We start from the raw sequence: 13,831 nt of genomic DNA on the forward strand, positions 1-13,831 counted from the left end.
AAACTAGCCTTGATAGTTATCAAAAAATTAAAAATAATGAGCTGTGGGGCTGGAGCGATAGCACAGCGGGGAGGGTGTTTGCCTTGCATGCGGCCGACCCGGGTTCGATTCCCAGCATCCCATATGGTCCCCTGAGCACCGCCAGGAGTAATTTCTGAGTGCAGAGGCAGGAGTAACCCCTGAGCATCGCTGGGTGTGACCCAAAAAGGGGGGTCACACCCCTTCCCCAAGAGGGTGAGGCCACAGGATTAGTGTGGCTGACTTCATGTTCGACCCCGGCCACCATGGACGAACCCCTGACAAGGAGTGGGCCCCAAACAAAAACTAAAATCAAACAAACAAAAACATTTGGGGACTGGGTTGGGAGGCAGGTCAGAGACCCGGAGCACATACAGAGGATGTGTGAGGCCCTGAGTGTGAGTTCTGGCACGGCTGAATCCAAGGACTGAATCACCAGGCCTGTAGCACCAGGCTGAAAATCACTAAGAATTGTCCTGGGCTTCTGAGCACTGCTGGGGATGACCCACAAACTCTTTTTGCAAAAATTAAGAGACTGTACTTGAATAATCAATATTTATCAGTAATGAGCTAGAGTAATAGTACAGCGGGTAGGGCGTTTCCTTTGCACAAGGCTGACCTGGGTTCGCCCCCGCCCTCCTCCAATCCTACATGGTTCCTCGAGCACTGCCAGGAGAAATTCCTAAGGGGCAGAGTCAGGAGCAACCCCTGAGCATTGCTGGGTGTGACCCAAAAAGAAAAAAAAAATTATCAGTAAGTTTTGCTAATTTCCAAGCGATTATGAGAAACTGCAGCGGGGCCAGTGTGGGAGCACAGTGGGCGGGGCGCCTGCTCTGCACGCGGCTGGCCTGGGTTCAGCCCCAGCATCCAGTATGGTCCCCGAGCCGCTCAGGAGTGATCCGTGAGCACAGAGCCAGGACTGAGTGCTGAGACTGAGCTCTGCTGGGTGTGACCTCAACTGCCCCGGCTTCTCCCATTAATAAAACAAAACACAGAACAAAACCCTGCAGAGAACTGGGGAGCTGACTCGAAGGGCTGGACGCTGGGCTGCATGCACGCGGCAGCACTGGGTCTGACCCCTTGCACAATACGGCCCCATAAGCACTGTGCCGGGAGAAGCAGCAACAGCACAGGTGGCCCCAAACCACTCCCCAGCAAGATGAATAAAATGGAGAAAGAAGAAATCTACACTGAACCCACATGCCAAGTTAGCATTCATTCTGCGGAACACAGTAAATGAGAATTTGTTAAGGTAGGCAGGCACTCTACCATCTTGAGGTTCCTTTAAACCACCCCAAAACATTTCTATGGAGGACTGGGGTGGGGAGAGCGTATCACTGGGGCAGGCAAGGCAAGCGCTTGCCTTGTACACAGTGCAACCCGGGTTCGAGGCTGGCCAGGAGTGATTCCTGAGCACAAAGCCAGGAGGAAGCCCGGAAGCACAGCAGTGTGTGGCCCAAAACTAAGGAAACAGAACAAGAATTCTTCAATTGGGTTGCTATTCTCACAAGGGTCATCATTCTTAAATGGCGTAAGAGAAATCTCACATTAAATATGACATGAATGCAAGAATATTTTGATTTTCACTACTACGCCTTCTTTTCCCCCTTTTTGGGTCACACCCAGCGATACACAGGTGTTACTCCTGGCTCTGCACTCAGGAAGTACTCCTGGTGGTGATGAGGGACCATATGGGATGCTGGGAATCGAACCGGGTCGGCCGCGTGTAAGGCAAACACCCTCCCCGCTGTGCTATTGCTCCAGCCCCTCTACTATGCCTTTCTAAGCAGAGGTAAGAAATTTTTCTCAAAATTTTCTGCTGGAGAGAGTACAGCCGGGCAGGGTGCTTGCCTTGCACCTGGCCAGCTGACCCGAATTCAATTCCCAGCACCACATATGCCCCCGGGTCATGTCAAGTGTGATCTCTGAGCACAGGTCCAGGAGTAAGTCCTGAGTACCATAGCTGCGTGGCTCAAAATCCAACAAATAAAAGCAATTGAATCAAATGTTGCAACCACTGCTAGAAGCTGGTCTTACCTCACAGTTCCTTCTGACACATTCGGCACCGACAAGGTCACATCGAGTGAAATCTGTAACTGGCTTCTCAAGATGGACATCATCCTTAAGGCTTCAACTTCACTCCTTGGGGCATTCACTGAGGCACAGCCTAAATAAGTCAGTTTACTGAAGACGACACTGTCCTCATCAGCCACCGGTGTGAAAGGGCTTGACTCCTCAGAATCTGAAAGAGACACGGAGGAGATGGATATTTTCCTTTGGATATTTTATTGGTATGAGTACCAGGTAAACTTTTAGGCACGACATTGAACTTCAAAATTAAGTCTTAATGAGCTCATATTACACTGCAGCTGACAAAATTTCCACTGTAAATAGAAATCTCACACTAGTTGCTATTGTGCCAATCCCATATCGAACTTGAGATTTAGATTTATCTGCCTTTTCCAATTTGTTTTGATGTTGTAATTTACATTTAGAGGAAAAACTACACCTAGTATTTTAGCTCTGAGAAATATGTCTCTAAACTTAGTTTTGATCTGCATTGCTATAATTACTTCTTTCATGATCGTATCAATGCATTGTTCTCCCAAGACCCTAACTGTATGTAGGGACTATCTACAGCTTTAATATCCTATTTTTTTTTCCCCAAATGAGCTTTTACAGGACTGGAGCGATAGCACAGCGGGTAGGGTGTTCGCCTTGCATGCAGCCGGCCTGGGTTTGATCCTCCGTCCCTCTCAGAGAGCTCAGCAAGATACTGAGAGTATCCCGCCTGCACGGCAGAGCCTGGCAAGCTACCCGTGGCGTATCTGATATGCCAAAAACAGTAACAACAAATCTCACAATGGAGACGTTACTGGTGCCGCTTGAGCAAACGGATGAACAACAGGATGACAGTTCGACAGTGCTACAGAGCTTTTACAACTGCCCTCTTCCATGTCTTCTGATGGTAATTATTTTTCAAGTTGGTAATTATTCCCATGGAACAATACAGGTCTGGAGCAAACATATCTTTTTTTTTTCCAGCTAGGTTATCATAAATATTTGAAGCAACAATCCAGAGTTTCACGGACAGCTAACAGCTTAGGGAATTCATAGCCTTTGAAACCAGTTTTGCAAAAAGCACTTAAAGAGCTCTGACGGGGAAACTTCCCATCACGTGGCACTGAGTATGGCGTGGAACAAACATCCCTTTACCAATCATTTATTTCCCCTCTGTCTCCTTGACTTCACTCAGGTTCCTTCTTTCCTGCAAAAAATCACTACTCTCATTTAAAAAACTCTCTTGACATCAATGAACTACTGTTTCACATTCTTTGGTAAAAATGAGAACGATTTAAGAGGAAATAGGAATGGAACAGGTATTTATTTCTACATTTCCCTCCTAACAGAGAACCTGAAGATCCTAGAGGACAGGCAGAACGGTTTCTGGGCTTGCTCTGAACGAAACCTAGCACAAGATGGACACTCAAATATGAAAAACAATAACCTTTCAGTTACGCAAGCAAGGCAGCAATCCTAACCTCCTTGTCCAGATTTCACCGGCAGGCTCATCTCCGGCTTTTGGAGCCCGACTAGTGGCACAGGGTTGATGGTGGAGGATGCCGAGAGCTGGTTCGCAAGAGGGCCATCTCCTTCGCCATCCAGCTGGGACCTGTCCACGAGTTCCTTGTCCCCCGGCTGGTCGTCCACGGGAGGGTCCATCAGCACATCTGCTAGCTCTTTCTGCAGCTGCTGCTCACTCCCATTCCCTATAATCTAAGGGTCACAGACACGCAATCAGCAATGTGAGAAAGACAGGCCACTACTGACTAAAACAGGTCTGCATTCTAGAGAAAGTCACCCGCAGTTCTTTGGCTACAAAGGTATTTTCTAAATGGTATTAAAAAAAAAAAAAGGGAAAAAGAAACAACAAAAAAATTTTTTTTAGAATAACTCAAGAGGGGGCTGGAGCAATAGCACAGTGGTGAGGCATTTGCCTTGCACGCGGCCAACCTGGGTTCGATTCCCAGCATCCCATAGTTTTCCATAAAAATGTACTTACTGAATTTCAGACTAACACACAGGGAAAACTTTTTGTCAGTTCTCTCAAAGATATTAAAAGTTCTCTACTGTCTCTAAACAATGAGGAAAACATTTGCAATTTTATTTGGTGAGAAAAGATGATTTTAGGGGGCTGGAGCAATAGCACAGTGGGTAGGGCGTTTGCCTTGCTCGTGGCTGACCCGAGTTCGATTCCCAGTATCCCATATGGTCCCCTGAGCATGGCCAGGAGTAATTCCTGAGTGTAGAGCCAGGAGTAACCCCTGTGCATTGCCGGGTGTGACCCCCCCCCAAAAAAAAGAAAAGATGATTTTAAAGAGAAATAGCTTCAGCAGATTCTTTTGTTTTCATTTGGTGGAGAGAGGTCACACCCAGCAGTGCTTGAGGCTGACTCCTGGCTCTGTGCTCAGTGATCACTCATGGTGGGGCTCCAGGAACCAGGGGGTGCTGGGACCTAGCCTGGGAGGACTGTGTACAAGGCAAGCACCCGGCCTGCTGAACTAGCTCCCCAGCTTGAGAGTTTATTTTTAAGACAAAATGTTATTTGCTCCCATGCTATGAACACCAACCTACTTTGCAGGTAATGAAGTTTTACCTGTCCTTTATCATCCCTGCTCTAAGCAAGTCTCGTTTCTGTTCGGATCAGCAGTGTGTTAGACCTCAGATGTGCCAGAATGCAGCAGGGGAGCCGTGGAGCACAGAGCGCGACTCGAAATGGGCCGAGTCACCGTGTGCACACAGGAGGCTGGGTTTGGTCCCTGGCGCCACAAGTTCCTCTGAATAGCATCCTAAGCACAGCAGCCTCAAGCACCAAGAGGTGTACCCCCTCAGAAACAAATCAGGGGGTTGCAGGAATATACGGATTCAGGACGGGGGAAGGGAAGGGATGTGTACAATGCATTCTGTTTTATTTTAGGTTTTGGGGCCACACCCGGCTATGTTCAGGACTTCCTCCTGACACAGGGATCGCACCCGATATCCTGGTGGGGCTCGTGGAACAAAAGGGGTCTCAAAGGTCATACCTGGGTCAGTCACAAGCCAGATAAGTGCTCTGTGGACTGTACCATCTCTCTGGCCTCTCCATCAACTTTTGATAACGATGCAAACTCCAAGTCTCTTTTCCTATAAACTGCTATTAAGAGGGTTTTTCCACTCCAGAGAAGCCTATGTTCTCTCTCCTCCCTCCCTTTGTTTCCTGAATAAAATTCTCAACACCTTTATTGCAAACCACAACACCTAATCAGAGAGAGAGAACAAAAGGGAATACCCTGCCATAGTGGCAGTGTGGGGTGGGGGGAGACGGGACTGGGGAGGGTGGGAGGGACGCAGGGTTTACTGGTGGTGGAGAATGGGCACTGGTGAAGGGAGGGGTTCTCGAACTTTGTATGGGGGAAACATGAGCACAAAAATGTATAAATCTGTAACTGTACCCCCACGGTGATTCACTAATAAAAAAAAATCTAGGAGCCAGAATGACAGTACAGCGGGGAGGGCGACTGCCTTGCACACAGATGACCCAGGTTTGATCCCCAGCATCCCATATGGTCCCCTGTGCACCGCCAGGAGCAATTCCCGAGTGTAGAGCCAGGAGTAACCCCTGAGCACTCCTGGGTGTGCCTCCTACCCCCACCCTACCCCCAAATTCTACCAACAACTGACAATTTTCCCAACAAACTTCTTTTTCTTTTTTTTTTTTGCTTTTTGGGTCACACCCAGCGATGCTCAGGGGTTACTCCTGGCTTTGCACTCAGGAATTACTCCTGGCAGTGCTTGGGGGACCATATGGGATGCCGGGGATCGAACCCGGGTCGGCCGCGTGCAAGGCAAACGCCCTACCTGCTGTGCTATCGCTCCGGCCCCACTTCCCAACAAACTTCTAACACGTCAGCTACTCTTGGCTTGGAAACAAGGGCCAGACAGAGTTCAGCCCCGGGTTCAGTGATGTGCTGATGTTTCTGGGAGTTTCATTTTGTTTTCAGTTACTGTTAATGGAGCTACAAGTGGTCAATTAACTTTTAAGTTAACTTAAGTCTTTGTTATCCCTGATCCTACATTTTCATGAGTCCCATCAAATTTATCACAAGTTCTACTATCAAAGATTTTTAAAACAAACTTTAAGAGTTCCAAATAGCCATTCAGAACTGGAGAAAAGAAATACTACATCATCTGCAGTAAATAAATAAAACTATATTCTAATCAGACCAAAACTGGTTTTTTTTTCAAGGCAAAGGGGAAATGACATAAGGATAGTTACTGCTTCCTGAAAACAAACAGAGAAGAGATTAAGACTCTATGTTTTACATCTGCACATGTATGTTCATCGCAGCACTGTTTACAATAGCCAGAATCTGGAAAAAACCCGAATGCCCCAGAACGGATGACTGGTTGAGGAAACTTTGGTACATCTATACAATGGAATACTATGCAGCTGTTAGAAAAAAGGAGGTCAAGAATTTTGTAGTCAAGTGGATGGGCATGAAAAGTTTCATGCTGAGTGAAATAGTCAGAAAGAGAGAGACAGACATAGAAAGATTGCACTCATCTATGGTATATAGAATAACAGAGTGGGAGACTAACACCCAAGAACTGTAGAAATAAGTACCAGGAGGTTGACTCCATGGCTTTGAGGCTGGCCTCACGTTCTGGGGAAAGGGCAACTCAGAGAAGCGATCACCAACTACATTGTAGTCGAAGGCCATGTGGGGGAAGGGAGTTGCGGGCTGAATGAGGGTAGAGACTGAGCACAGCGGCCACTCAACACCTTTATTGCAAACCACAACAGCTAATTAGAGAGAGAGAACAGAAGGGAATGCCTTGCCACAGTGGCAGGGTGGGGTGGGGAGGAGATGGGATTGGGGAGGGTGGGAGGGACACTGGGTTTACGGGTGGTGGAGAATGGGCACTGGTGAAGGGATGGGTTCCCAAACTTTGTATGAGGGAAGTATAAGCACAAAAGTGTATAAATCTGTAACTGTACCCTCACGGTGATTCTCTAATTAAAAATAAATAAATTTAAAAAAAAAATTAAAAAAAGACTCTATGTTTTAGCAATTAGTAATTATAACAAGAAAGATGATCATTAAAAGAGTCAGCTACATTGATGAGAAGACAGGATGTCTTTTGTATACAACCTAAGCAAACCCAAGATTTTAGTTGAAAAATCTGCCAACCTTGTATTTATCAAACACAGAAATATATCTAACACCGAAAGAAAATATGTTTGCATGCTTGTCATTGTGCTACACATGTTTATTTTTGCACTCTTCCCTCATAGTCAATAAAAAACTGCCTTCAATTTCCTTAATTCTCCCTTAAAGACCATAGTAATGTACACACAAAAATGTTCATTTTTAAACAGTAAAAATAGTAACTTAACAGGTCTCAGGTAATTAGAGCCAATTCAGTAATTACTGGTGAAAAAAATTTAAATCCAGACATTGTGATTTATAAAACCATTAATAAAAGAGTTTAAGGCAATATCAATGTTAACTCCAAACCCCGCCTCCAGTGGCAACATTCCAACACTAATCAATGACCCCAGGCTTTCCCTTTATCTACCCCACTTCCTTTGCAAACTCATGCTTTGTTTTTTAATTTACTTATTATAGTTTGGGCCACATGCTTACTGAGTGCTGACTTGAATGATTTTTTTTTTTTCTTTTTTGGGTCACACCCGGTGATGCACAGGGGTTACTCCTGGCTCTGCACTCAGGAATCACTCCTGGCGGTGCTTAGGGGACCATATGAGATGCTGGGGATTGAACCCGGGTCGGCCACATGCAAGGCAAACGCTCTACCCATGGTACTATCGTTTTTGGCCCCATGTTTTTTATGTATAGTTCCCTCACCTCTGCATCACAAAAACATCCGAAACCTTGACCAGTGCCCTCATGTCAGGACCTCAAAATATTTGGGGGCTTGAGATAGAACAATGGGTAGGGCATTTGCCTTGCATGTGGCTGACCTGGGTTAGAACCCTGGCACTCGGTATGGTTCCCCAAACCTGCCAGGAGTGATGCCTGAGCGCAAAGCCAGGAGTAAGACCTGAGCACCACCAAGTGTCGTCCCTCAACCTCACATTGGGTTTCTTTAGACTGTAACAGCGATAGTTTGCGTGTTAAGGCACTTGCTTTGCATGCTGTGGCCAACCTCAGTTCAATCCCCAGCACCACGTATGGTCCCCAGGCACAGCCAGGAGCTACTCCTGAGCACTGCGGCAGGTATTTGAAATTGGAAACATTAAAGAATGCTTTCCAAGGCTCTCAAACTTTTGGCAATCACCAGAATGACCCGGAGAACTTGCAGAAACACAAACTATTGGGATGTAACTGAATTTCAATACTTGTTTGAATACTTTAAGTTTGAGGTGAGCAGGGGGTTTCACACTTTCTCAAAAGTCCCCAGGAGACGGTGATGCGCTAGCACAGGAATCACTATCTAAGAACCAATCTTACGTTAACGATTCTCCTCCCCCCCCAGACTAAGCAGTGCTCGGGGCGGTGTTGGGGGCATTCCCAGCAACGCTTCACTAAGCATGTTCGGGACGGAGGATACAGAACTGTTGGTGGGTGCCGCGTCGATTTCCCTCGGGCACCTTGGATGGAACAGGTGTTCTCTCTGCCTACTCCAAATGAACCCCCAGTGGTCACATACTTCCAGAAGAAAAGCCCAGGTACGCGGAACCAGAGACTGAAGACTCCAGGCCAAAGGGGGGCGGGGACTGGCTGGTCCTTCCTGTCTCCCACCCCTTCAGGGTGTCATGCCCACAAACTGCCTCTGGGTGCCACTTAAGCACATTAATGGCCTTGACCCAGAGACTCACAAATGAATCTCGAAATGGATTCGCGCGATGCAGAGATGACTCCGGACCCCAATCATTTCCAAATTTAGAATTCCAGGAGCACACAGCTGCTTTCGCAGCCATGCGACATCTCATGATATTCATAAAAAGCAATAGAAAATAAATTACCTAGCATCTGCCTGTGGCAGGCAGGCTTGAGTGGGGGGTGGGAAGATGTGAAATAAGGGTGGTGGGAAGATGTGACGGTGGTGGGATTGATGTTGGAATACTGAATGTGATCGGTTCATGTGAAGAACCTTATGAAAGTAAAATTAAAACAAACTGTTGGGGGCCTGCAGTTCTAAGGGCCACACCTGGTGGGGGTGGTGCTCAGGGACCACATGTGGGGAAGTCCCAACACAGGCACCCCTAACTGCTGAGCTATCTACCTGGCCCCAGTTAATGGATTTTATTTATTTTATTTATGTTTTTGCTTTTTGGGTCACACCCGGCAATGTACAGGGGTTACTCCTGGCTCTGCACTCAGGAATTACTCCTGACGGTGCTCGGGGAACCATATGGGATGCTGGGAATCGAACCTGGGTCAACCTCATGCAAGGCAAACACCCTCCCCTCTGTGCTATGGCTCCAGCCCCAGTTAATGGGTCTTAACCCCACCATCCTGCTAAGCCCCAGTTAACATGACAGCACACATAATCACGACTATTGCCAGGTAGTTTGTTAAAAATTTAATTAACTGCTCTCGTATTTTCTCCAACTAAGTTAGTCTCAGAGCTAAAGTCTGGGGAGGTGAATTTTTAGGATCTATACAGGTGAGCTACAAAATGAGTGGCAGATCAGATTAGAGGAGCCGCTGCAATTCATGAACCCCTGGCAGAGACGGGCAGTTGACATAAACCATCACTGAGACTTGTCTCCAGACTTCACGCAACAGAAAACAGACCCACTATTAGTCGTGTTCCGCACCCTAAGAGCATTCCGACCCGACATCACCGTCATCTCTAAATTGAATCTCAGACGGGAGCAACAGCACAGGGCTGAGACGCTTGCCCTGGCTTGGCCGGCCCCAGTGGGATCCACAGCACTGCAGGTGGTCCCCCGAGCACTGCTAGGAGTGATCCTGAGCACACAACCAGGAGGCCCTGGGCACCACAAAGGCGTGGCCCCAAACAAAAGAAATACACTAAAAACAAATGTCGTCTCGGAAACAGTCATCAAGACACCGTGCAGTTACTGAAATGGCAGGCCCGGAGGGCAAAGGCGGGCGAGAGAATCAGGAACCGAGTGTCACAGTACAGCTTGTGGATTCCAACAGAGCTGGCGAGGGAATCCAATGCAGAAAGGTAACAAAACACATCAAATGATGCCGAACACTTAGCTTGGCATAGAGAAACATACAAAAAATATTAACCTTAGCTACTATTTTATACATAATAAAATTAAGGTAAAATGAGTAAGTCTGAAAGTAAAGCTTAAAATATTAAGACTTATATAAGAGGAGGGAATTCAAAGCGCTGGAGCACAGGTCTGGGCATGCGAAGGCCCCAGTCTGATCCCTGGCACCACCTGGCACCCCAGCCCTGACACGGCTGGGCCCAAGCACGGCACCGGGAGGCCCAGAGGGCTAAGCCAAGGATCACAGGGTGTCCGAGCCTCTGAGCACTCCTTGGAGAGGTCATCTTTCCCACCCAGGACACATACCGATTAAAAAAAGGGGGAAAGAAAACAAAGGTTAAAACTACCCTGTGGGGGTCAGAGTGATAACGCAGCAGGGGAGGGCATTTGCCTTGCATGCGGCCCATCCGGGTTCAAACCCGGCATCCCGTATGGTCCCCCAAGCACCACCAGGAGTAATTTCTGAGCACAGAGCCAGGAGTAACCTGAGCATTGCTGGGTGTGACCCAAAAAACAAAGAAACAAACAAAAACCTACCGGATGGTACCGGGACATTAAGATATCTTAGGACAAAAGGAGAATGCACAGAAAATGGTAAAATGGATTTTCTCAGAAAGACGAGCCACATACTCAGAAAAATATTTACAAGTTTTATTTGATGAAGAATTTCTATCTGAAATTAAAGTGAACTCTCTAAACTCAGTAAGTATACTTTTTTTTCTTTTTTAAATGAGCATCGTGTCAAAGAAGATATCCAGATGGGAAATAAGCTACATGAAAAAAAATACAGTGGAATGTCTCCTGTCACCTATGAGAATGACTCAATTGGGAGCCAGAGAGATTCCAGAACGGGGAGGGCATTTGCTTGGCAAGTGGCAGACCCAGGATCAATCCCCAGCACCACATAAGGTCCCCAAGCCTGCCAGGAGTGATCCCTGAGAGCAGAGCCAGGAGTAAGCCATGAGCACTGCTGGGCGTGACCTCAAACAAAAACAAAGCCAAACAACGGCTAAAATGATAATAAAGCAATCCTAAGAACACCAAGGATATGGAACAACATCGGGAAACCTTGGATACAAGGGTGGGTGGTAACCAGAGGAGGATACTCTGTTGAGGCTTAAATAAAATCGAAAGTACACACATCAAACAACTCACAATAAAAATACTCATCTACCCAAAGGCCCCTGTATAAAGGCCTTAGCAGCATTTGCTGTTAATGACAAAAGCCCTGAAAAGGACCCCAATGGTCATGAACTGGTCAACACACAGGCAGACACACACACACACATTAATAAGGAGTGACTACGGGGCCGGGAAGCGAGCCAAGGGGGTGCCTCACCACCCTAAATTTGATGCAAGTTCTTCAGATGGAAACCAAAGCACCGCTGCATTCTCCAGGCCGCTCAGCCTTGGGGTGTGACTTCTGGTCTCCCGAAGCATTGCCAGGGAGACCTCTATATTATTAAAAATCTAGTGGGGGGGCGGTGGGGGTGTAGCCATATCTGGTGATGCTCGAGGCTTACACCTAGCTCTGTTTCAGGGATCACTCCTGAACGCTAGGGACCGTGTAAGGTACCAGAACCAGGCATCAAACCAGGGCTAGCTGCATGCAAGGTAGGTGGGGGCCTCTGCTTTTTTAAAAAAGGAGGGAATAGGGTGATAATACAGGGCGCACAGTAGCACTGTTGTCCCGTTGTTCATCGATTTGCTCGAGCGGGCACCAGTAACATCTCCATTGCGAGACTTGTTGTTACTGTGTTTGGTGTATCGAATATGCCACGGGGAGCTTGCCAGGCTCTGCTGTGAAAGGGATAAAATTCTTACCCGTGCATGGGGCCAATCCTGATTCAATCCTCAGTCCTGCACAGAATGCCCCAATGATAGACTCCTGAGTGACCCCTGAGCAGAGCCAAGAGGAGCTCCTGAGCACCACCAGGCATTGCCCAATGCACCACCCCACCCTGGCCAAAATTAATTAGTTAAAAATTAATAAAAAGGCATAAAAATTAAAACAAAAAAAAGAGGAAGAAACCAATACAAAGTGTGTAATATTTAGGATGAATCTCAGATAAGCTGTTGTAGGGCCACGGAGTGAGACAGAGGGACAGGAGACAGCTCCAGGTACAGCACATGCAAGAGGCCTGGGGCCGATCCCTGCCACCACGAGGTCCCCTGAACACAAGCCAGGAGGAGCCAGCAGGTCTGCTGGACAGGGCCGAAAAGTCAAACCGTAAAAACAGAAGCCAGACACAGAGGGCTGTAGTTACATCTACCCGGCATTCTGGAAATGACAGAACTGTAGGTACAGAAATGTCAGGTTATTGTTTGCCTAGAGCTGGGAAGGCAGAAAGGAATAATGAACAAAGGGACTTTTTTTTTTTAATTAAAGCACCATGGGATACACAGTTACAGAGTCGTTCATGATTGGGTTTCAGTCATAGAATATTCCAACACCCATCCCTTCACCAGTGTACATTCCCCAGCACCAATGGCTGGGGTTTCCCTCCTGCCCCCATACTAGACGACACCCTCCCTCCCTCCCTCCCTCCCTCCCTCCCTCCCTCCCTCCCTCTCTCCCTCCCTCCCTCCCTCCCTTCCTTGGGCGTTATGGTTTGCAATACAGATATTGAAAGGCTATCACAAATATCCCTTTACCTACTTCAAACACTCAGTTATTGTCCAAAGCAATCATTTCTAACGATTATTTTCATACTGTTCCCATCTTTATCCTAATTGCCCTTTGCCGCCCCTCCCCCCCACACTAGTGGCACGCTTACAATCACTGACCAGTCCTCCCGGCCCCCGTCCTGCTTTTCCTGGTACTGGATATTAGGCTCATACTACAATGGGGCTTGTGGGAATAATAAAAACAATGCAATGTGGCCCTGGTTATGTTAGTCTAGCATCACTATCATGAAGAAGTCCATCAAAGCTCATGGAACCGTGCGTGCATCAGTGCTGCATTTACCGTGTGCAAATATTACTTTTAATAAACGTAAGAGACAGACTTGGTATCGGGGGAGGCTATGCATGTATGGGGGGGAGACACGGGCTGTACGCACAATCTGTCCTAATACCTCAATTTTGCATTGAACTGTTCTAGGGGCCAGACAGACAGTAAAGGGGCTGGCTACTTACCTTGTAAAGCAGCCAACTAGGGTTCAATCCCTGGGGTCCCTGGGGTCCCACCGGGAGTATGTCCTGAGCACTGTTCCCCAAGAGGTATTCCCCCAGGATTCTATCTTGGACAGAATAATCTCAGTTTGTTTATATAAAAAATTTTTATTTTTTGGACACACCTGGCAGTGCTGGGGACCCATATGGGATGCCGAAGATCGAACCCAGGTCAGCTGCGTGCAAGCCAAGTACCCAACCTGCTGTACTATCTCTCAGGCCCCAATAACCTCGCTTCAGAGGCGACTTCCTAGAATGTGCTATCGTCAACTGTCTACTGCAACGGTTTTCAACTGTAAGCCTTCAGGTATAAAAATAAACCACCGGTCTACTAGGTAAGACACCTTTAGCTAAATACTGTAAATTTAGTGTTAAGACTTA

At 47.2% G+C, this 13,831-nt stretch overlaps 1 protein-coding gene across 6 annotated transcripts in view; it reads right to left on the reverse strand.

Moving 5' to 3' along the window:
• Positions 1-13,831, reverse strand: part of RABGAP1 (RAB GTPase activating protein 1) — a 172,402-nt gene that overhangs the window by 111,451 nt on the left and 47,120 nt on the right. For all 6 annotated transcript variants that reach the window (XM_055123727.1, XM_055123732.1, XM_055123730.1 and 3 more), the window contains 2 exons: positions 3,561-3,795; positions 2,056-2,260 (listed from right to left, as the gene is read on the reverse strand). In XM_055123727.1, coding sequence (XP_054979702.1) covers positions 2,056-2,260; positions 3,561-3,795 — 440 coding nt within the window. The remainder of the gene's footprint in view (positions 1-2,055; positions 2,261-3,560; positions 3,796-13,831) is intronic.

The sequence above is a fragment of the Sorex araneus genome, chromosome 1 (assembly GCF_027595985.1).
Source record: "Sorex araneus isolate mSorAra2 chromosome 1, mSorAra2.pri, whole genome shotgun sequence".
In the NCBI taxonomy this organism is placed as follows: domain Eukaryota; kingdom Metazoa; phylum Chordata; class Mammalia; order Eulipotyphla; family Soricidae; genus Sorex; species Sorex araneus.